The 23940-nt window shown below is 41.2% G+C and overlaps 1 protein-coding gene and 2 long non-coding RNA genes across 3 annotated transcripts in view; 2 read left to right on the forward strand and 1 right to left on the reverse strand.

The window, feature by feature from the left end:
• Positions 1-3158: 3158 nt before the first annotated feature.
• LOC123959924 lies at positions 3159-5315 on the forward strand. Its single transcript, XR_006822404.1, has 3 exons — positions 3159-3232; positions 3489-3667; positions 5024-5315. It is a non-coding gene; the product is annotated as an uncharacterized LOC123959924 (long non-coding RNA).
• A 6763-nt stretch (positions 5316-12078) lies between these two features.
• Positions 12079-18861, reverse strand: LOC123959925. Its single transcript, XR_006822405.1, has 4 exons — positions 18689-18861; positions 18040-18287; positions 13292-13375; positions 12079-12638 (listed from the first exon to the last, which is right to left on the reverse strand). It is a non-coding gene; the product is annotated as an uncharacterized LOC123959925 (long non-coding RNA).
• erlin2 (ER lipid raft associated 2) overlaps positions 18119-23940 on the forward strand; it is a 21760-nt gene continuing 15938 nt past the window's right edge. Inside the window, exons 1-3 of the mRNA XM_046034272.1 lie at positions 18119-18280; positions 19795-19902; positions 21764-21845. Of these exons, the coding sequence (XP_045890228.1) occupies positions 19796-19902; positions 21764-21845 (189 nt within the window). The 5' untranslated portion in view covers positions 18119-18280; position 19795. The remainder of the gene's footprint in view (positions 18281-19794; positions 19903-21763; positions 21846-23940) is intronic.

Raw genomic sequence — 23940 nt, forward strand, 5'->3', positions numbered from 1 at the left:
CTTTTCACAATATTAAAAATTTTCTGAGATACTGATTTTGGGGTTTTCACTAGTTGTCAGTTATAATCATCAAAATTAAAAAGAATGAACATTTGAAATATATCAGTCTGTCTCTATTATTAAGATAAGGTCTGACGTTACATGTGATTAGAAAAGAGAAGTATTAGTATTTTACACACTGAAATTCACACATGCACATGGACAAATGGGAAAACATTTTGTGAAATAATTGTATTCTCTTTCTTGCCAAAAGCTCTTATGGAACTTTATGTCAGGTTCTTCTCAACGGACACACGGCGTGTCAGGTTAACTACAGCAGCAGCTCCTTTTCTGTCTGAACTCAATACCTCTACAGCCAGTTAGCTCAGCCTAGCAGAAAGGCTGGAAAAAAGGGGGAAGAAGCAAGCCTGGCTCCACCCAGAGGCCCAAAATGCTGAATTATTTTTAGTATGGATGGTGGTCAGGAAAAACAGTGGAATAGTAACAAAAGCAATGGTTCGCAAATGTTGGTAGTAATCAAAGAAGAACTAGTAGTATCAGCAGAGATAGTGATGGTGATGGAGGGGACTAATATTTTCCCCTTGTGCGTCAGTGCCACTGTGAGGTCCTGAGCAGCCGGCTGACAGGCCTGGTGATTAATGACGACAGGGTGTGGAGCTGCTCTTCAATTAGACGCCAGCTCTACCCCAGCTCACCATCCCTGCTGACAGCTAGGACGGAGAGAGAGAGAGGGAAGAGTACTTAGTCTTTCTCTCTCTCTCTCTCTCTCTCTGTCTCCAGAACAAAACATTAACCTCAACTCCATGACTACCACCTCTGTGTTTAACATCAGGACACAATATAGAGCCTTCGGCATCCAACAGTGACCGCAGTGATAAAGCAACCCAGATGGCATGAACACATCCCTCATCGGGGCCTGTCACACAATCTCTGCTTTATTTCTCCACGTAAACCCTGTGACTGAGTATTTTACATGTCTCCTTTGACTCCCCTCTCATTCATGTCTGCAGTCAGCCATGCTGTAATGCTTGCTACAATAACAGCCACATTAAAGACTTCCAGGTTGTTTAGCAGGTTTTGTGCTGGTTGGAGCAACTTCCTCCCACAGTAGTGGGAGTACAGTAATGAACAGAGGAATAAAATGATCATAAGAATGTGACTTCCTCTTTAGTAGTGTGCAGACTTGTTCCAGCATTTGGTTTATGAAACTTGCATACATTAGCCTACTTCAGAATGCTGGTTACTGCTTTCTGTCACGGGTGGAATTAAATGATTGTGGACAATTGTGATGAATGTGATGATCATAATACATGTCATAAACATAACATGAAATTAAAGTTTAACAAAGCAAACTGGAAGGCAATAGATTTGATGAACAATTTTCTAAATGGGCCACTCTGTGATATAATGGTTCATGTTATCTTCTGGTTTTGTCCTAGAAAATAACATGCAGGCTTCAGGCTCTGTTACTTCAGTGTTTCAGTGTTGCTTCAGAGGCAGCTCAACACCGTCTCCGTACCGTTCATACAGCGCAGCGAGACACTGGCATATTAGCAAAATACTCCTGGAAAAAAAGGCACAGCGGCTGTAGACAGACAGGGAGACAGCTTCACACAACATCCTGGAAACTCGGGTAAACTCCCACAACGTTACAGGAATATTTTTATCAGCTTGAGGTTGAACTAATCCATGCTGGTTACATGTTACATTTACTGCATATACTGTATGGTGAGTTCCATTTGACATGACTTGGTTTGAAATTCCCAAGTTCAAAGTCGGAAATTTCAAAGGGAAGTCAACTTGGGAAGTCGGGAGAATCCAAGATGGCTGTCGGGGTATCAACAGTAAATGAAAGCTGTAGTTTATACTGTTTATTAGCACTTCTGTGTACTTGTGACTCATTGAAATGTTCGTACACAAAGTGCTGTCCAGCTGCCAACTGTATAGCTAACCTGGCTAGTTGTAAACAACGGCTAGCCGAGCGAGGTTTCCCGACTTGTTAACTGGAGCGCCGTCAACTCGGGTGTGACGTCATTCCCAGCTCCGACCTCCGACTTCCGAGGTAAATGGAACGTAGCATTAGCTGACGTGCTACATCATTGTTAGCTCGCCTGTCTGCTTTTCAGTAACTAACTTTACTATTTATGTGTCTTTCGCCGGAGTCTCAGCAATGTCAGCACAGCTACATGTACTGGATGGTAATGAAACGGTTTGTGAACTAGACTGAATATTTTAAAAGATATTGTTGCTACACTTCACAACAGTTAGGCCGCAGTAAGTAACTTTACTGTAAGTGGATGAGTCTTCCTCTGGGTTCTTGTGGCAGTTTTGTTGTAGTATTGTATATTATGTGGGTCACGTTAGTTACAGCGATTGAGACGGTGGAAAAGTGGGGACCTGGGTATCGGTAAAATGTCAATAAATCTGAATTGAACGTTACAATGCAACAGCGACAGGTCCTAGTTAATGTAGCATTAGCTGGCTGTCCTGCCTTGCATCACTATAGGCTAGTAAACAAATCGCTCTACATTTGCTTTGTACCATTACATCACTTCTTGCAGGCTAAATCAACAATTTAACATATTACCGGTGCTACAGAGGACAGATATATGGGTCATGTTAGCTGGTGAAGAACTTTGGAAAGCATACAACATTGCACCGGATAACGATAGCAACTCCTCTGCGTTAGCCGGCACGCTAACATGACTCTCTACATAACACAGCTTTTCTGATGTTCACCGACATCATCTGAATCTTGTTTGGTCTGATGGGCTTCAGCACATAAAAGGGTATTGTTGTTTTGTTTCCTTACGTGGAGTTTATGTTGGAGTCTGTGTTGTGCTAGGAGCCAGTTGTTTAGTGGTGTTAGTGGACTGCATGTCGTTAGCTGCGGCGTTGTCGCTGTAGTCGGAGAGAGGCTCAGAAGAGTGCACAGGGCTTCATCCCGGCCTGGTGCCCTCATAAGAAGAAGTGTCATTTCTTAGTGAGGTTTGAGCCCATTGAAAAAAAAGAAGTAAAACTTCATTGATTTCATTGAAAAACTACATATAGCCCCTTTAAAGAGAGAGTGGGCAATTTTGCAGAGTAATTGTTGATATTTGAATTTAACTGTCAAACAAATACACCCCTCCATTTAGTGCTCCCTTAGAAGATCCAGCCCCAGACTGATGAACGTGCATTGCCAAGATACCAACACTAATCTGCTGGCTGAGGGCACGTTAGCCTCCATAAGGTGGCATGTTTTTTGCATTACTGTAGGAAGTTTGACAAAAAGCCTGTCAATATTTAAATATGTATTGAGGCAAAATACTTTTTTAAGCCTTTTTGTGTGAAACAGCAAAGCTAATGTTACTCACCTGTCAAGCAGAAACCTCCAGATCAGTTATTATTCCTTTCAGATCTCCAGCATTGAAACACCTCACCGATGTTAACACAGGAATTCGACCTTGCATGGTCATTTAACTTGTTTTACAATTTGTACTTTTCAGACCTTTTCCTCTTTGGCTAATTCTCAGCCATCTCTCCTTCCGGACAATGCCTACAGTCCAGCCATGAATCCAGCATGTTCGAATGCACTGGTGTGAAGAACTTTCTCTCTCCCACTGTTCCTGTGCACGAGCGTAGACGCCACCGGTTGCTGATTGGCTGGAAAAATACTGTGGGGAAGGTCCGCACCATTTTCTTTGTTTTCCATTTACAGAGCAAGGGTGGTGTAGGAAAACCAGATTGTTTTTCAGAGCACACACAAAAGAGAGCTATCGAACCGTGAGGAAATATTAACTAAATTTAAGATATGTGTATTGGATTACAATCGCTTACTATCCATTTAGAGAAATGCTTTGACATGTTTGGAAATCCACTTTCTTGCCAAAATGTAGATATCACTCTCACATTTGTCTGTTAAATATGAAACTACTGCTAGCAGGTGGTTAGCTCAGCAAGTTCTGTCAAATGGTAACAGAATCTGCCCACCAGCACCTCTAAAGCTCCCTAGTTAACACGCAAGACTATATCTAATTTGTTTCATTAGTTTGACAAAAAACAAACTCTTTCCCCGTTTCCAGGCTTAATCCTAAATTTAGCTTACTGTTTCCTGGCTGCTCCTTCATAACAATCCTAACGATAGGATAACGGGTCATTATGGCATCTAAAATGTGTTTTGTCCTTGTCACTAACTTAACAAAGGACATTGGCAGCTCTGTGAAGAAGCAGAAAGGCCCTGTAATTACTGAAAAGGCAATAAATTAGGATGCTGAGAAATACAATAACAATACTGTATTATTTATTTTAAAGCCTTAAAATTAGGCTTTAATTTTCAAAGCTGAAATGTGTTGCTACACCAGTTGCTTTGCATGATTGCCCACCAAGTTTACTACAACAGTTCTTGATAACTGACTTGCATTCCAAAATCCTACTTAAGTAGGTAACTTACACAGTCTATACTCACATGCACACCTAAACATTTCAAATACTTGTTGTATGAGTTATTATATTTTGAAAATATTCAAAGTCTAACAAATGTAACTAAAAATGTACCAAAAATCTAAATGATCATAAAATGTCTGGTCTTGGGTTAGCTCATCTGTAGAGAAACAGTGGTTTTGATTTGATTATCAGTCAGCCCTGACCTTAGCAAAACTCACTTGGCCTTGACATGGAAAGCTGCCCAGAGCTGCTGTGGTCTCTCCAAAGTTCCAGTGGTGTGAGTGAGCACCGTTAATAGACATACCCTCCCTAACCACCGGTGGAGAAATGAATGTTTCAATTACAGTACGGTGCACTGCTAATAGCACTTGGACTCGGTGTCCAGCTGGATTCCATTTGTTGCCGAGCAGGCAAAGATGTCATGAGCATTCGGCAATGAACGTGCCTTGGCGGGGAATGAGGGGCAGCGCTGACGTTTGCGTTTCATGCTCTGATTGACAACTTGGTTTTTTCTTCCACTTTGGGACGGCCTGTGGTCATACTGCATTCACCTTAAGCATCATGGGCCTAATGTCTGTTTTATGTCGCCCCTGTACAGGAATCCTGTTTCAGAGGCTGCCGTTATGATGATTACACTCATCTTATCCACTGCACCGCCGGCCAGGACACACAGTTTATACCCACATATATAGTAGCTGCTTAATTTCTCTTGCAGGATTATTGCAGCCACTTTAAAGTACATTTCTGAAAATACCTTTATAGTAATATACTGGATAATAAACAATGTAGAGAAACAGGAAAGATCAATAAGAGGGAGGATAAAATGCAATAAAGGTCACCACTTAGGAATGAGCATGCAGAAACAAGGCCAAACACGCTGATAAGATGAAGTGGAATAAATTGCCTAAAACAATATATGTGAATCTGACTGTGTGTGTGTGATATAATGCAAAGTAAAGTCCTAGCCAAGCGTTTTTTAAAAAAAGATATCAAACAATCTCTCTGTGATCACAACAACACATAAGAGATGTTTGGTAGCTGAGTGACAGCACAGTTAGCAAACAGTGTGGAGAGTGTCTGTGTGCCCCCATCACTCAGCTGTGTGGTATTCAGATGTAGTTGCCTCACAACTGTTCAAAGAGATACATTATTCCACTTGTCAACACATTGAAGGAGCCCAGCCCAGACACACACTTGCTGTATACATTACACATCTGCATACATCATAGACTGGACCATTTTTACTGGGGCACGTGCCCCAGTGTTTATATGCTGTGCACCAGTAAAATAGTCAAGCCCCCTTGGCGTTGGTTTTTAGCGTTTTTGGTCAAGTTAGCTATAATAAATATCCGGTTAAACTTTCAAAATAAAACTACTGGTTAATGGTTAATGTAGTTAACGCTGTGAGAAGGTAAAGCTATTGTCAGAGTTTAAAAGTTTGATAAGAGGATGAAGAGGGACTATCCTTTGGGGACCGAGAAGAGAAAAAAAGTTTTGGGACCAGCAGTCAGGTAAACGTGTTCTCTCCTAACAAAGTCTGATGTCAGCAAATAACAGTAATGTTAGGTTAATGTGCAGCTGCAGTGCATCTCTCTAGTCTGTCTGTCTTGCTAACCCAGCAGGGCAGTGCAGCGTGCACGAAATGAAACTTGTGCATTCCAGCAGTGACATCAGTGGGACCAGTCCAGACCAGGCCTGTGCCCCAGTAGAGCTTTAAATCTAGCAACGCACCTGGCATACATTACGCAGTCAGTCAATACGTATAAGCTGTGTTTCCCTGTCTGTGTAACGGTGCATTAAAGCTATGAATAAATGGGTTTTTTGGATGTGTACAATGGCAACGTACATTTGGGCTGATCAATGACTCTAGCCAAATTTTTGGCACCAATAATCATCTTGTTTTGTACAATACTTGTTTTTAGTTTTGCCAGAGTTTTATTTAATTTTCCCACTTAGGAAAGAAAAAACACTTTACATTACATCATACATATACTTATTATCATGAAAAACATTAGTAGGAAAAGCACAGGTCCAACTAATAAACTAAATGGTGGCTCACTTCCATTAAGTGTCCTTGTAAACCATACAAGTGAGCTAGCATGTGAAACAGCAGGACCATCTCTCCTAAATGGAACAGACCCATTAATTTTATTAATGATGGTATTGTGCTTACCCATGCTTTTCCAGCTATGGCATCAATATTCCTGCCATGAGAACTGTATATAAATTTTCTTGCAAATTTGTTTGGAATGCATCAAAATGGTGCATTACAATCGATTCAGGTTAAAGGGTTACTCAAGCAATTTAATGTTTTGAAAAGAGACAGATTTAAAACGAAAAGCCAAAATTTAATGCAAAAGAGGTTTAGATGTCTTGACTTTAGTCCTTAGTATGGGTCAGGCACAAAACACTGGATATGGCATTCCCATAACGCATCTTGCAAAACAGCCACATCTTTCAAATTCCACGCACATCACAGATTTATAGCGCAGAGTTTCTGTTATAAATTTGCAATCTCCAAGCTTGAGCCAAGGTTTTTTTTCTCAGACTTGGCTAAGCCCCTTCCCAGCCACAGAAAACTTTATACAATTGTTTTCAGGCTTAATAGTACTACCCATGGATAGTAATGTTTAGTATATAATAATCTAGATGTGTAAAATCAGTGGAGTGGCACTTGAATGATTTCCCCATGAGAAGCACTTTAATACTGTTCAGTTCTACAGTAAATATGCTGTAATTAGTCAGCCTGCTTTATATTCATCATATTGGAGGTAGACAAAACTACAATATGACTACTTACTTCGACTACCTTTTTAACTCGACTGCAAGTTGGAGTCAGCTCCAAATTGCTGAAACGTATCAGTAAAACACAACATTTTTCAATGTGACACTTTCAAATTCTGTTTTCAAAAATAAAAAATAAAGAAATACATTTTTTGAGGGGGGAAATTGAATTGTGGCTGGGTGTGTTGATTGCAACATGTAGGAACTCCTGGTCACATCAACTCATTACACACATTTTGCCTTACGTTTTCATATTTTCATTTACATGTTTAAGTTCCCGACAACCTTTACACACGTTCATAGTTCATGTTAGTGGTTCCACACCATCCATGAGTTTTCTGTGTTTAATCTAGCACGACTGTGTCAGTGTGAGAGTGTGTGCTCACACACACAAGTTTATATTAGCAGAGGCCTTGCGGTTTGTTGAGCGAGGGTGAAAAAAATGTTTTTCCACAGGCGGCGTGATTATTTTTACTTTTTTGGAGAAGCCTTTTAGACGTTGAGAGACCCCTCCCTCACCTCTACAGTCCCTCCTCCACCTTCTCCTCCTCTAATAGTGAGTTACCCACATGCCTATGATGGCGCTCTGGGCAAACAAAAAAAAAATATATAGAAGAAGAAAATGGGGAGGGGATGGGAGGCAGAGCCAGGGAGAGGGCGGGAAGGGAAACAGAGCTGATTATCCAAATACAGTCATTAAAGGGGAAATGTGTTTTTCAAGCTGTCAAGATGATTAATGGGTGAGAGCAAATCCTCACAAATGCTCTTGTTTAGTCTAACTGGCAGACACGATCCTGCCCATTGATTTATGGCAGGCCTGCTGTGTGAGACCATAGTGAGGTTAGAGGGGTGTGTGTGTGTGTGTGTGTGTGTGTGTGTGTGGGTAAGGGTGTGTGGGAGTTTGGGTGCACACGCATGTATTCATATGTGTGGTGGCGTGTTGGTCCACATGGCCAGAGGAGTTGAGGAGGGATCAGGCAACAGAGGAGAGCAGTGAGGGAATTCTCCTCGTCAGCTTTTACCCTCTGCTCTGACAAATCAGCTACACAAACCAGAGAAGGTTAGCTGAGCCCTTTTTTTTATTTTATGGCTCCATGATTGAACATCAACAACAGGATCGATGCTCCATAAAGAATGAATCAAACAGCTGTCCAGATGTACGTAGGCTTTCATTTGTCACTTGCCAATATCCCTCCTCACAGATGAGATTGGAACAGAATAAGTAATATTTCTCTCATTGCTCATCTGTAATGTTTATCTGGCCTGTGTTGTAGAAAACATTACCTAACAACACCTCTTTAAAGGGCAAGGAATTTACAATTGAATAAACAGCATGGTGTCAAGACATGTTTTTATGTTTTCAAATGTTTTAAAGGAATAATTTGTAGCATCCAAACTGTATCTGTGTGCTAAACATGAAGCCAAAGCCAGCAGCAAGTTCGCTTAGCTTAGCCCATACGCCCATAAATCTGTGGCTCTAAATCAAACTGTTCCTTTCAAGGTGGGAAGTTTGCACACATGAAGCAAGTTATTAGTAATTTAAAAGAATAGTTTAATGTGTGGAGTTTGGTGAAATTATTCTGACTAGTGCACGTTTTAACTGATATTTATTTTTTTTAGCTGCTGCCCCCTTCCATAGCAGTACATTGCTTAGCTTCTGTGCTGCTATTCTTGTCTGCTTCTCCAAACTGGGGGTGTGCAGTCTGCCATAGCAATACACTCACTGCATTTAAGCACCTCCGCGGTGCGGTGCCCTTTGGTGTGAGAGAGCCGGGTTCAAGTCCCCACTGTGACCCATCCACCAGTGTATCCCTGAGCAAGACACTTACCTTTGCTCCAGAGGCGTGTGACCTCTGACATAAGCTGCGTTTCAACCAAAGGAACTATATACCCCAGAAGTAGGAACCTTTGGAGGAACTCACTGTTTTTCCACTGGAGGGGCCAGGGTCTAAATGTAGTTCTGGGGTCTTCATTTTACCCCCCAAAAAGTCCCTGCTCGGGGGGGTAGTACTTTCCGAAAGTACCGGTACAATTGGCGAGTAGAGGCTACTGGCTGTAACTGGAGAATGTCTGCTGACGACTGCGCGTCTCTTTTCCACCTTTGTTTGCAAACCAATAAATCACAATCAACAGTCAGATAGCCACACAAGTCTTGCCGATGTGTTTTAATAACCTTCCAAACTGTCGCGATTTTATTTTTGTGTTGCTTTCTCTGTGCTGGACTTATTTTAAAAACTTGATGGTTTTATCCAGTTTGTTATCCACGCAAGTCTCGTCGATGTCCGCCTGAGATCGTATGTCGGCATTAAATTTATAGCTGGGAAATAGCAGCCAGCTGCAGCGGTGTGTTTACAGTGAACAGCTGATGGAGTTATGCTAAATACTGGGTCCTGAGTTGTTGTTTTAAGTTTTCATCAGCCAGGAAGTTTCTACACGGAGCCAAATTCCGTCTCCTCTCCGAAACAAGCGAAACAGCTGATTACAGCAGATAATAAAGCTGGTTAAACATCCCCTTCTTCCAACGCAGGCGGATACAGACGTGATGCTGCAGCTGATCTGCTGCTCTTGTCGGCTGGAAATGTTTAATAACCTTCCAAACTGAGAACTTTATGGCTTTATCCAGTTTGTTATTAAATGTGTAACGAACTTTATCGTGTGTCTCTTCATTATAGCTCCCACACAAAAAAGCTGCTTTACTGGTCAAGCAAGCCTGTAGTTTTTCATTATATTCCAGTCAAATCTGATGTTCATTTATAAATGTTGCTCATGGATAGTGGTTACAAATAATGATGCCTGTGCATCACTTTGTATGGCTACAGCCTACGTCAGCTGGTTAATTTGTCTAATCTTCGCAAGTCTTTAGACCACGGTGGAAACGCACACAACAGTGGGCTGAAGAAACCTTTAAGTTCCTTGAAAAGAGATCTGGGGACTTAAAAGTCCCCGGTTCCTTTGGTCGAAAAGCGGCTATATATAGCAATTATAAGTCGCTTTGGATAAAAGCATCAGCTAAATAATTAAATGTAATGTAAGTACGTCATACCACCCCACTCAAAAGAAATCAGAACTATCCATTTAATTAGTGAGCTTTACACATTCTGGACTTTTTTACCTTTGGTCTGAGGTAGTCTTCCTGTTTCCCCACGTTTCCAGTCTTTGTGCTAATGTAAGTATCCTCACTGCTGGCTTTAGTTTCATATTAACCATACAGACATGAGAGGAGTATCGATCTCCTCATCTAACTCTCAGCAGAATGTTAAACTAATTGCAAAAACATTGCTCCGTTTAGGCACAGAGAGGAACTTTTCTCACCTTGAAAGAAATATAGAAATAGCACTGTGGTTGCTTGGGTGTAGTTTCCGGCTCATAAATCAACTTGCTGTTGGAGGTACATAGTCTTTACATGATTCATGTCCAAAACATAATATATATTCTGTTTTAGAATGGTATTTCACAAAGGTTTGAGAGACTATATTGCAGTATGTTGGTACGCTTGCCCCAAATCGTCTTGTACTGTAAGGTTTCCAAGATTTGTACTCAGTTTAGATGATGTACTGCATTATGTGCAAGGCTAACAGTAATAAACCAAAACATTTACACATACACACTCACCGGACACTTTTTTAGGTACACCTTGCTAGTACCTGGTCGGTGTTGGAAACATTCCTCAGAGACTTTGGATCCATATTGACATGATAGCATCACGCGTTTGCTGCAGATTTGTCAGCTGCAAATCTCCCATTCCACCACATCCCAAAGGTGCTGTATTGGATTGAGATCTGTAGTCTGTCGTGTTTAAACAATGCTCAGTTGGTACTTAGGGATAGCCAAGAAAATATCCCCCACACCACCACCAGCCTGACCCTTTGATATAAGGCAGGATGGATCCATTCTTTCATGTTGTTTACGCCAAATTCTGACCCTACCATCTGAATGTTGAGACTCATCAGACTAGGAAACATTTTTCCAATCTTCTATTGTCCTCTTTTGGTGAGCCTGTGTGAAATGTAGTTTCTTGAAATTCAGTTTCCTGTTCGTAGCTGACAGGAGTGGTCTTCAGCTGCTGTAGCCCATCTGCTTCAAGGTTCGAAGTGTTGCGCGTTCAGAGATGGTATTCTGCATACCCTGGTTTTAACGAGTGGTTATTTGAGTTACTGTTGTCTTTCTGTCATCTTGAACCAGTCTGCCCATTCTCCTCTGACCTCTGACATTAACGAGGCATCGTCCACACAACTGCCGCTCACTGGATTGGCGACCGGTCCAGGGTGTACCCTTCCTTTTGCCCGATGGCAGCTGGGATTGGCTCCAGCCCCCCGCAACCCTGTACGCAGGATAAGCGGTTGACGATGGATGGATGGACCATTCTCTGTAAACCCTTGAGATGGTTGCGTGTGAAAATCCCAGTAGACCAGCAGCCTCTGAAATACTCAGACCAGCCCGTTTGGCACCAGCAACCATGATATGTACAAAGTCAATTAATTCCCCTTTTTTCTGCTCGGTTTGAATTTCAGCAAGCTGTCTTGACCACATTTACATGCCTAAATGCATTAAGTTGCTGCCATGTGATTGGCTGATTAGCTATTTGTATTAACAAGCAATTAAACAAGTGTGCCTAATAAAGTGGCCAGCGAGTGTTTATACGTTTGTTTTGACACTCTGTATTTTCAGTTGACATAACACCATAGTGATCTGACCTCTGACCAATTGAAATATTTTGCATTTGCTGAACTTAAATCAGTAAAACCTTGCTACTTGCTGCTGCAACAATCCATATTCACCATAGCCATAACTAAATCTTCACCTTATTGCATTTGAATAAACTGGGCCTTCAAGGGATTTTAAAACAAACTCCATGAATTTATTGCAAATACTTATGTAGCCTGCTCTGATGGAAAGTCCCAGTGCACCCGTCCCCAGAAGGTGAATACGTCACTGCGGAGTGGTCTCGTCCAGCACTCAGGGCTGGTCCAGATGGATGGCTAGCAGCTGTTGGCCCTACAACCTCTTCCCTCAGCGCAACCATTAGTCCTATCTGTCTGCAATTTCCTCATTCTTCCACAGTTTCCTCTAAAGTCCACTCTGATCGCTTTCCCACACCCCCACAGCTCAGCACAGCAAATACACTGTATGTACACTGCAGCAGCGTTTGGCCTGAGCAGACCTGGGCACATTCACTGGACCAATTACCCTGTCCACCCACACATGCATGCACAAACACATACACACACACACACACACACACACACACAGCGGACACCCATGAGGAAGATGTTAAAGGGAGATTTCTGCAACCAGGGGAAGATTAATGTAGCACGGCAGACAGAGAGGCCAGTTGTGTAACTTTGTGCTGGAGCCTCCTCTGGGATTCTGCAGCACTGTGAAGAGCAGGACATCCTAAACTCTCAATCCAGTAATGGTAACAGATGATACTGAGAAAACGAGAGGAGAGGGGAATGAGAGCAGGCGTTGAAACCTTTTAAGTCACCTATTATTATTGGTGTCACATCGTCCAACTAGAGCAATCAGGATGCAACAGACCGAATGAATTGCTCACTTTACTTTAAAGTTGCTGTTAAAAATGATCAAATTATTACTTATAATGTGAAATGGGTCGCTCATAGTGACAAGCCAACAGAAAATCAGACTCTGCAGCTCCTCTCATTTCTCAATTTTATAACATCTTTCAAATCATTGCTTGGGTTTTCTTGCCCACAACTCAGCTGTTTTGATTCACTCTCATTACCATACTTCTTAACTAGAGCAGGCAGCCCTTTTCAGGGAAAAACTACTAAAAACCCACTGTACACTACCTGCTGAGCACCACACAGCAGACAGCCAATGTTAGCTGCTAGCTTGTGAACATAATGGAACATTTCAAAGCACAAGTATTTGATATATAAGGTACCCTTCAGTGTCCGCATGAAAAGCTTTTTTAAGATGTGGTTAATGTTGTGAAGTGGTCGCAGTTTGGTTAGGTTTAGGAAAAGATCTTGTTTTGGGTTGAAATAAGTATGTGACATAACTCACATATGGAACGGTAAGTAACTTAAAATATAAGTCATCTTTGATTACACTGTGTTACCTGATGTGGATGGGTTACATTGGAGTTGCCAGGAGTACGCTGAGCATTTAGCGGCAAATAGCCAAATATTTCCCGCAGGATTTCCTGGAGACCAAAACAGGAGAAAGAATATTAGACTTAAATTCACCAGGTTACTTAAAACATGACTCCAAATATTTGATAATGTAGCTCCGTGTCTGCTGGATGGAACAAGTTCGCCATTTCAAAGGTATAGCATGTCAATGCTGTGTTCACAACTTGCTTCTGCTGCCCTCGAGTGCAAAACATTTGCTATTGTAGATTAAAACTTAGTGGTTTATAATGCTGCTTTGCTTGCTAAAGTTCTTTCAGATTTCAGGTTTTTAAGACATTTTGAGGACCGACTCATCAGAGAGAGGGATCCAAGATACAGAAGTCACTTGGGAGCAGCCCTAAACAAGTTTAAGGTAGCTTTTAGTGAGGGGACACACATGTGAAACCTTACAAAAGGATAAAGAAGGTGATGTTAAATTGCTATAAACTGTCGCCAACATTATACTTAAATGCAAAATCCAACCTAAACTGAACCAGAGTCTGCTAGATCAACTGAGTTCTGTTTGGGTACAAGTATGCAGCGCTGGAATGGAGGAGGAGTGTGGGAGCTTGGCGGGGGAGTGAGGCATGTAGCCCAGCTGTGAGCTCATTCTTTGTGTATGTATATGTACACACACACACACTATATATGTATTCACTTAATGCATGTATACATGTTCACTTGGGTTTATTCCAACTGCAAGCTCAGCACCAGTACCCCCCTCCCCCAAGCCTCATAGCTACATGTACGTGTGTGTGTGTGTGTGTGTGTGTGTGTGTGTTCATGTGTCACCGAGCAGTGATTAATGACCCACAGCCCAGCTTTCTTCAACTTCCTTCCTCTCCAGTCACGTCACACACGTCATCACGCATCAGCATAATGGACGCTGTCAGACGGCTGTAGCTGCTCCTGCTCTGCCTCGTGGACCCAAACAGACCATAACATCCTCCACATGCAAATACACACGTGTATTTACATTTAAAGCTGCACTGAAATTGTTTGCATGTCAGCAGCCCCATCATGTGACATCAGCAAATTGTGTCTTCCTCTGACCTGAAGTGGGGGTCAGCTTTATGGGGGTCCGGGTTTTTCTGGAGTCACTGACTGCAGTTTGAAGAGACCTTTTTATGTTCCACTTTGAAGTTTTGAAGTTGACACTGCACTTGTCAAAGTAAGTGCTTAGGTTTTGACTATTCTCTATACTTGAGGTGCAATTTCATTTAGACAAAGGAAGAGAAGCCACATCAAGCATCTTAAAGGAACAGTTCAAACTACTCGGAACTAGTTATTTGCTTTTGAAGCACTGAACTAGTATTTTGCAGTATTACTTGTAAGTAATGAAAAGGTTCCTTAGATCTTAGCTCCTGTGGTGTTCTGTCAGACAACTTCAGAACACCACAGGAGTCAAAGTTAGGCTTTTATGGAACTTTACTTTCTTCTCAAAGAACACACAACGTGTCAGCTATTTTTCTATCTGAACTCCTTTTGGCATTTTTTTTTTCAATTCTTCAACTACGGCAAGCAACTTAGGTCAGTATTAGAGAGAATAACATTTCTCATTTACTGTCTTACACTTTTTTGCAAGAAGATTGATACCTCTGTCAAATCTGTCCATTAAAGCGGATATAATTTACAAGTTGTTTTCACTTCTCCCACATGGCAAAAAAACATCTGGAAACAGCTAGCCTGGCTTTGATCAAAAGCAAACTATATCTTGTGTAAAAATAACAATTTGTGGCTTTACAGGGGGGTTAGGGTTATGGTTATTAGCCAGGATCAACCTTCCAGTCTTTATGCTAAGCTAATCGTCTGGCTCTATTTACATGTACAAAATTAGAGTGATATTGATCTTCCATCTTACCATGGCAAAAGCAGATTTCCCAATATGTTGAAGTGGAGCTAATTAGCAGAGTTTCAGGAGCAGGACCACACATCAATCACGTCATTGCCAGCATTTCCATAAATACCCACACGTCCCATATCGTCTTCTTCGCTCTTGCCTCCTGATCTCCTTCTTCCTCTCCATAGGGTTTTAGAGGGTCCGTCTTGCCCGGGTGCTACGGTGGATCGTACCTTCCCCACAACGCTTTCGAATGTCTATTCAGCAACTGCAAGCCTCATACATCTTTCCATTTCGATCATCAATAAATCATTTAATCGTATCTGTTGATTGTGTGATCCTTCCTAGTGAATATTTCTTTAACAAGAGAACAAAGCTGTTAAACACTTATAATTTTAACAATAGATACATTTCAAGTCCTAGATTGCAACCAAGGAATATTAGACAGCTAGAGTCCGACCTACTAGACAAACATATACATGTAAATATATATTCCCTAAAAGGCACAATAGTACGCCTTGAGAAATGTTACACCAAGAAGAAGGAGGAAGAACAAACTACATTTGCACATTCACAGACAGACCCAGTGAACACACATCTCATCCATCAAAGAATCACAGACTTTTCCAAAGCTGTCCCGTCACACACACTTATGTACATGACGCCGATAGGAGAAAAAAAAGTGCTGCAAAAGGCAAGTGTGTGTTCGTGTGAGCACATGTGTCCTGGGCTGTGTGCTGACATGCAGCAATGTGCTGTAAGTGTGTTTGAAAGAGAGGGAGAGAGACAGATAAAAGAGAGAGAAATAGAAAGAAAGGGAGTGGTGCTGACAAAGAGAGAGGGAACTGGGGGATAAAGAAAGAAAAAGAATGAGCTGCAGAAAGAGAGGGAGAGGAGCAAAAGCAAAGGGAACAGCAGAGAGACAGAAAGCAAGCAAGTCTTGCATGTGTGTTGGTTCCCAGCCCTGTCAGGGCCCTGTCAGCCTGTGATTTATGGCACCGAGACTGGGAGCAGTCTTCGCTGCCAGCTCAGTATTGTTACAACTGACAGCTAATGAGGCCGGACGGGCTTTCAAGCACAGCACTTAACAGAGGCCTCCATCTTCACGAGTCACGAGCTCTCCTCTTTCTTTTCTCCCCTTTCTCTCTCCCATTTATTTCTTCTTCCAGGGTGGCAGCAGTGTGGTGAGCTAGCACAAGATTTCTGGGGGCGCAGAGAGAAAATAAGGCAGGACGACAGAGATATATGGGCGACACTCTGTTACTGCCGCACTTCCACTCTCGTCCTCCTGCATGCTATTAAGCCAGAGGCTCGGCTCATATAAATGAGGGAGAGAGGGTGAAATACACAAAGGGAGCCACTCCACTACTCTATACTTCTCTTCCCAAACCAAAATATTCCAATCTTTCTACAATCGCCCTGTTGTGTTTGGGCCTGGGTATCTTCTCAGTCTCTCTGTGATTATGTGAGCGTGATCTGTGTGAAGGTACCTGAACTTTATAGCCTTGGCTCTGTGTGTTTTACCTTCAACACCCCTGGCCCGGACTGCTTGGACCCCGTTCTATAATCACTACCAGAGTCTCTGGCAGAGCTGCCCCCTCCCTCCCTCCCTCAGCCCCTGGTTTCTTGTCAGTCGTGATTAATGGCACTAGGGCCCCGGCGCGGCTTACGCTGCCAGTTCCAGCGATGTTCCCTTGATACTTAATGAACTCTGACAAACTTCTTTTCCCTTGCTCTGTTGTTCCCTTTCCCCTCCATCACCCCGCCCCTCCCTGTTTAAAATGCAGGGCACAGAGCTGCCACTGCAGCACCTTGGGGTTAGCTCTGGTCCTTTGTAAAATTTCTCAAGAGGCCAACGTCTAAAAATAAAGCACCACAGCCATTATAGTGTCAAGACCCTTAGCTGTGTTTCACTTCCAGTGGCTTGCTGCTGATTGCAAATTAAATATATAGACTTTTTGATTAATCTTTTTTTTACAGCGATTGCTCTTTGTAATCGGTAGATTGTAATATTCTTTTATAAATGCCAGACTTTCTGCAAACCTTATCCACTGCAAATGAATGAATATTTAAAATAAACATCTGCTGCCAGATAGCGGTGAAAGTCTCCAAAATTCTAAAAAGCATGCCAAGATAGTAGGCCTAATGTGTGCTTTTCTACAGTTTTCTCATGATCAAATGAAGCTGTGCGTCTCTGCTGGTCTCTGTCTCCATCTGCTGTTCACATTAGAACACTTTTCTCATCAACTTTCACGTCTTTGCTGAAAGATGGGAAAGACAAATATTTTTACTACTAGTAGGCTACTTCTACCTCCACAGTTTGCAGTGTTGGATTTCCTGGAGGCTCATTAACACAAGACTTTTGGCTTGTTATGGGTTCAAATGAGGTGGACAGTCAAAGAAACCTTGCAACTAAAAACAACACTAATTTAATTAACTACTTCATTTAATAAACACTTATTTGCAGGACAGCTTTATGGAGTGTTGGGAAAAGGGAAGAACAGGAAGATATTAACGCCACTTTGTTCCATTGGGGGAGATAACAACAACAAAGAGTGTGTGTCCTTTTTATGATTTGGGAGGTATTTGTGCTTTTATTAGACAGAAACAACAGAGAGATGACAGGAAATGAGGGAGAGAGAGATGCAACAAAGATCACCAGCTGGACTTGAACCAGGAACAGTGCTGTTTATGGACAGCGTCTTAAGTCACAGGCGTGCCCCAAGAGTGTAAATCCTTGATCTTGTCGAAAGTATGCTGTTTTCTTTTTATGGAAAGCACACATTGTCCCCCTCCCACCCCCGTTTACTGTAAATAGGTTGTTTAATTTCAAATAAACAAGTTAATCATATTTACCTCTCGACAGCAACGGCCCCAAATGACCAAATTGCGAGTCGACTCTGGTCTCTGGAATCTGGTCGACTCACTCAATGGCTTGTTGACCGCACACGAGAGGGCGCTAATGTAGCAACTTGGCTGACTAAGAAGAAGAAGACGAAGAAGACGAAGAAGAAGAAGAAGAAGAAGAAGAAGAAGGTAGCAGGTGTCTTCTTCTGTTTCTTATCTGTTGTTGGGGTCCTCCCGGGCAAAGTTACAGGTAAGACCTGTTGGGCAAGACGAAGATGTGTTACTCTGTATTTAATCAAAGTATATGGTATCCCCGGTCGTGTTTAATATAACAGTAGCTTGTCTAAAGGAGATGAAAAGTGCTGATATTGTTTGATAACTTAACGTTAGCAACGGGTCATCAATATTGGCCTTGTGTTGTGCTTTCACGCAAACGGTAACGTTAATAACAATAAGCGTTGCTAGGTTGTGACATCTTGGTAAGCTAACTGATAGTATCACTGAACCGGTCTGCTATTTAAAACGCCTCCTCTTTTTGAAGCAGCAGTAATATAGTAACTTGCATTATGCTATCACAGCTAGCTCCGAAGCGCTCGAAACCAAATTCTGTTAAAATGTTTGGGTATTTTAAGTTTAGTTTCTAATCATTCACACATACCTGTCACAATATGATTAATTTACGGCTGTATACACATCTTTAGATTCGTCGCTTATATTCGGCATGCATGTGTTACCAGAAATTGTGTATTTTTATTTTTTTTTTAAATAAAGTTTGAACTTTGAACTATTCGAAAGCTGTATCATTAACGTTAGTTTCCGTGAAGCAGAGGAAGTCCACCACTTTTCGTAAAACATTTTTATTCAAACATGTTGTATTTTTTCGATAATTCTAATTGCTGGAATTGTCGGAATACCTTTTTTTATTCGTGCAAGATGTTAAACAATGTTGTATTTTGTTAAGCCGTTTTGTGCCTTTGCTACGATACAAGATGAGTGTTACCTTCTTTCCTTCTAACGACACACCTTTTTCTTTAAAAAAAAAAAATGTCGGGACTTACAGTTCCTATTGCAGATCAGTTGATTCTAACATCTCACTTAATTGTATTTATTAATTTTATTTATTTTAACATAATCGGCATCAAAACAAACAACAAAATACAAAAGCACCAACTACAGAAAGGGAAATGTGTGTATATAATAGGATCTAACATGAAAGCAGGAAAGAAACACTGCTGTATAAACATAATGACTTTTAAGACAAGTCCAGTATTGTGCCAGCAGGGTCACCAGATTGTATCTTAGCAAATCCTTACTAACCAAAGCTTAGAGACAGCTCCTCGTCCAATTCTTTCATCTTAAAATGGCTAAAATTAACGTTATCATGTGTTAGCGAATGTTGTAGAATGCACTGGCCAGTTTATTTTATGCATGACGAGAGGTTACAATGTTTTCACGCTTTAGCCTCAATCCTCTTTCAAGTGTGACAAGGTCACTGAGTCCCAGCTGATGCCTGGCTAAGCCTGAGCTGAGAGGAGATAAACCAGTGAGCAAGAAGCCAGCTCCAACGTATTACTGCAGTACTACACAAGCTGCTGACTGTGTGCAGGTCATGCTGACTGTATGGATAGACAGAGTTTATTTGTGCTAGTCGTTGGGAGCATTTGATTGTAATTAAGGAAGAACACTGCGTAAACACCAAAAGAGAAACTCTTTTCCTTTCTGCTCCCTTCCACATGCTGTCTTCTCTTTGTGTCTGTCTGCCAGGATGGCACAGTGGGGTGCCATATTCTCAATAATCACTGCTCTCGGAGGAGCAGCGCTCTTAGCCTCCGTGCACAAGATCGAAGAGGGACACACTGGAGTTTACTACAGGTGAGACTGCCGCACATGTTGTATTTTTATTTTATTTAGATCAGACATTACCTGCATCAGCAGTGCTCTTTAAACAAATAATGGGCTGTCACTGACTAAGTGTGTCATCTCTTACGGTTAATGGTAGTGTCATCTAGTGGTCGACCGATATGGGTTTTTCAGTGGCTGATTTTACACAGCTGGGCGACTGATGGCCAATATATAATACCAATATCTAAACAAAGAAAAGTCATGTATAATTCCATTATTTTCCACGCAGTGTGGGGTGATGATGGAACAATGGATAAGACACATACCTTTGGTGTGAGAGACCTGGGTTCAATTGCTCACTGTGACACATCCACCAATGTGTCCCTGAGCAAGACACTTAACCCCTAGTTGCTCCAGAGGCGTGTGACCTCTGACATACAGTACTTAGTAGGGCTGAACGATTAATCGTTTTCCAATTGAAATTGTGATTTGATGTGATTAGCTAATCGTGAAGACAGATTAGCAGATTATATATTGCATCTGACCGTTTTAAACAGTCGTGTAGATTTTGCTGACTTGTTCAGATTTTGTTGATTTGTTTGGGTTTCCTTGATTTTTGTGCTTCTACTATGGTTAAGTAGGGTACATAGTAAAATTGTTTATTTTTTTGTCTGTGTCAACCATGTTTATTGTTGACATACGACCAGGAGTCTGCACAGGATATTTTATTTTGAAAATCGACCGGATCATCTGCTCTGTGCTGCTTGACGCGGCTTCCGTCAAAAATAGACAGAATAGGCAGTGAATATTGAACTTTAGCTAAACTCTAAAAATGCAATCGCAATATCGGGAATAAAAAATTGAAATTGGATCTTTAAAATCTTTAAAATAGTAAATTAAATGAATTAGAGATCCATCCCAGAGATGGACTTGTTACCTATGATTGATAAATTGTCATGAACTTTGTCTTTACCTGCTGCCATTTACATTGTATTTATTTTAAAGTGTTAGGATTTTATTGATACATTTACTTGTTCTGTTCTTTATCTATACTTTTATTGTTTTTTCATTACAAAATAATTGTCTTAAAAAATATATATTATTTAAAAAATAATAATAAATTCAGAACAGTAATCAAATTTAATATAACTAACTGTTGACAGCAGCAAAGTCACTATATGAAATCAGTATCTCACTGGAAACAAATGGAACAAGTAAAATAAACTATATTTCTGACATCAAAATACTGAGTGAAGTTTAGAAAGAAGACATCACTCGTTCCTCGTGTCCTCCTCCTCTCTCTGCAGCTTGTAGAGAGGAGCTGGTTTCTCTCAACAAGCAGCTGAGTTTACAAGGAGAAATTTTAAGGTACAGCATCTTAGTCAAACAGGTTACAGACAGAGATTTTGTTATAGCTTAATAACAAACTAGCTATTAGCCGAGCTAGCACACGTGCTTGTGTAAAACCAAAACACAGCTGCGGTGGATGAGACAGATTAAAATATCACTTGGTGCAGGTTCCTGCTTGTTGTACTGATAGAGTATCAGCCTTTTACTAGTGCTGCTGGTTTTGCTGCACTTACAGTAATGAGCATAATTATAGTCAACTGGTGTAAGCTGCACTGATCTTTGTTTACTTCGCCCCGCATGTGTATACTCCAGCACACAGTGTGGTGAGTACAGACTGAGAGAAGTGGCTGCATCAGAGCCAAAGGAGCGCATTTTTATTTTATTATTATTTATATCGGCTATCTGTTTTTAAAATGACCGTGCACATAATTGGAAAAATGCTGAATATCGGCGCCGTTAATAGGCCAGACTCATGTCTTGCCACAAATAATCCATTGTTTTTCTGATTGTTACAAGCTATGTGTGTGTGTGTGTGATGTAGGGGAGGGGCTCTCCTGACCACCACCAGCAGCCCTGGCTTCCATCTTATGCTTCCATTCATCACCACCTACAAGTCTGTTCAGGTAAGTCGTTAAGTCAAAAATCACTAATCTGTGCAGCATACGACACCCTCTGTTGTAAGAGCCTCAATTCAGATATGTGAAAACAAACTTTTTAATGGGTTGTCCATGCTGGGAGAAGCAGACATGCAACACATATTGTATATACAGAAATACCAAGAGGAAAAGTCCTTGAAGGGTTGTCCTTGAAGTGGACAACCCTCTTCAGTAACTTGAAGCGCTTGGATGACATCAGGTTTGCAACTTGTGAGACCCTGGTCTCCATTGCCCAGTAGTCATCAACAGAGGGCAGCTCAGCAATCCCCATGTAGATGAGTATAGCCACAAAGTTCATAATTTCTTCCTCAGTGGTGGCAAAGGTGGTGTTGATGTTCATCTGGGTTGCATATAAGTTGGTTTGATATGTTATGTTCGAGATTACTTCGTGACTGAAGTACCTGCTGAAATAATCAAATGGACTTTGGATGAAGTCAGGGGGAATGTGCTGGTATTCAGGCAGGGGTGGGTTGTCCAGGTCAACCTTCTTCCAGAGGGTTCGCCGGGGTTCTGGCTTCCTTTTGTTGGCTGGCCTCTTTGCCGGCTCTTGATTTTCATCATTTTCGTCCAGTTCCTCGTCTACAAGCACCTCCACTGCAGGCCGCACGCACTTCCTTTTGGCAGAAGGGCCATCGATGTCCAGGTTGTGGGTGGGTGGAAGGAAGTCGGGATCTGCCACATCATTGTCTTCTTCCTCTGAGCTATTATCTTCGCTGATGGCAGGGTTTACGGGAACAACACCGGTATCCCTCTTCCCATAAAATAGCCGAGCAGACAGCTGCAAAAGGAATATGCTTTTAAGTCAATATTAAACCAACTCTGATTGATTGATTTATTTATTTATAACAGTGTAATGTAGATCTAATAGGAAAAGAGTATTGACATAGAAAATATAAAAACAGAAAATACAATTATAATTATTTTTAGTACCACTTATATTTGCTCATAATTGTGTTTAATGAAAAAAACAATATTCAGTAATTAAAATCAATTCACACAGTACTAGGCCTCACACTAACAATAAGCACCTGTGTGTGCCATTTAACTATAATAAAAAAACATACATTCATAAGGCATATGTCTAAAAATGGACACTTGTGCCACTCATGCTAGTCTTAGGTGAACGGGGCATATGATCAAATATGGTGCATTTAGTTTTAAGCCAAACATTAAGCTAATTTTTACAAATGCTATGCAAATAACAACAATCTTAATCTTTAACACAACTATTCAACCAAATAATTTGTGAGTTACATCAACTTACCATGTTTAGTTATGAGCAATTGTTGGGTCAGATGTACGACCAGGTTGGGCCAGTTAAGCCTGGTCCCTACCTTCACCAACTTGATAAACTTTGTCAAAAAATACTCCATTAGCTTTCTTTTATAGTCAATACATTTGCAATCAAAAACTTCTCTGGAGACGGTCAAGAGTCGGCGCAAAAAGAGTTTATTCCAAAACAGGACACATAAACCCGTACAACATCCCAGCAGATCGGAGGATGAAGTCCATCCTATGGTCTGCAGACAGTCTTATATACAGTGGGTACGGAAAGTATTCACACCCCTTTAAATTTTTCACTCTTTGTTTCATTGCAGCCATTTTCCAAAAATCAAAAAAGTTCATTTTATTTCTCAGTAATGTACACTCAGCACCCCATCTTGACAGAAAAAAACAGAAATGTAGAAATTTTTGCTAATTTATTAAAAAAGAAAAACTGAAATATCACATGGTCATAAGTATTCAGACCCTTTGCCGTGACACTCATATTTAACTCAGGTGCTGTCTATTTCTTCTGATCATCCTTGAGATGGTTCTACACCTTCATTTGAGTCCAGCTGTGTTTGATTATACTGATTGGACTTGATTAGGAAAGCCACACACCTGTCTATATAAGACCTTACAGCTCACAGTGCATGTCAGAGCAAATGAGAATCATGAGGTCAAAGGAACTGCCTGAAGAGCTCAGAGACAGAATTGTGGCAAGGCACAGATCTGGCCAAGGTTACAAAAAAATTTCTGCTGCACTTAAGGTTCCTAAGAGCACAGTGGCCTCCATAAT

This window comes from Micropterus dolomieu, linkage group LG21, assembly GCF_021292245.1.
Source record: "Micropterus dolomieu isolate WLL.071019.BEF.003 ecotype Adirondacks linkage group LG21, ASM2129224v1, whole genome shotgun sequence".
In the NCBI taxonomy this organism is placed as follows: domain Eukaryota; kingdom Metazoa; phylum Chordata; class Actinopteri; order Centrarchiformes; family Centrarchidae; genus Micropterus; species Micropterus dolomieu.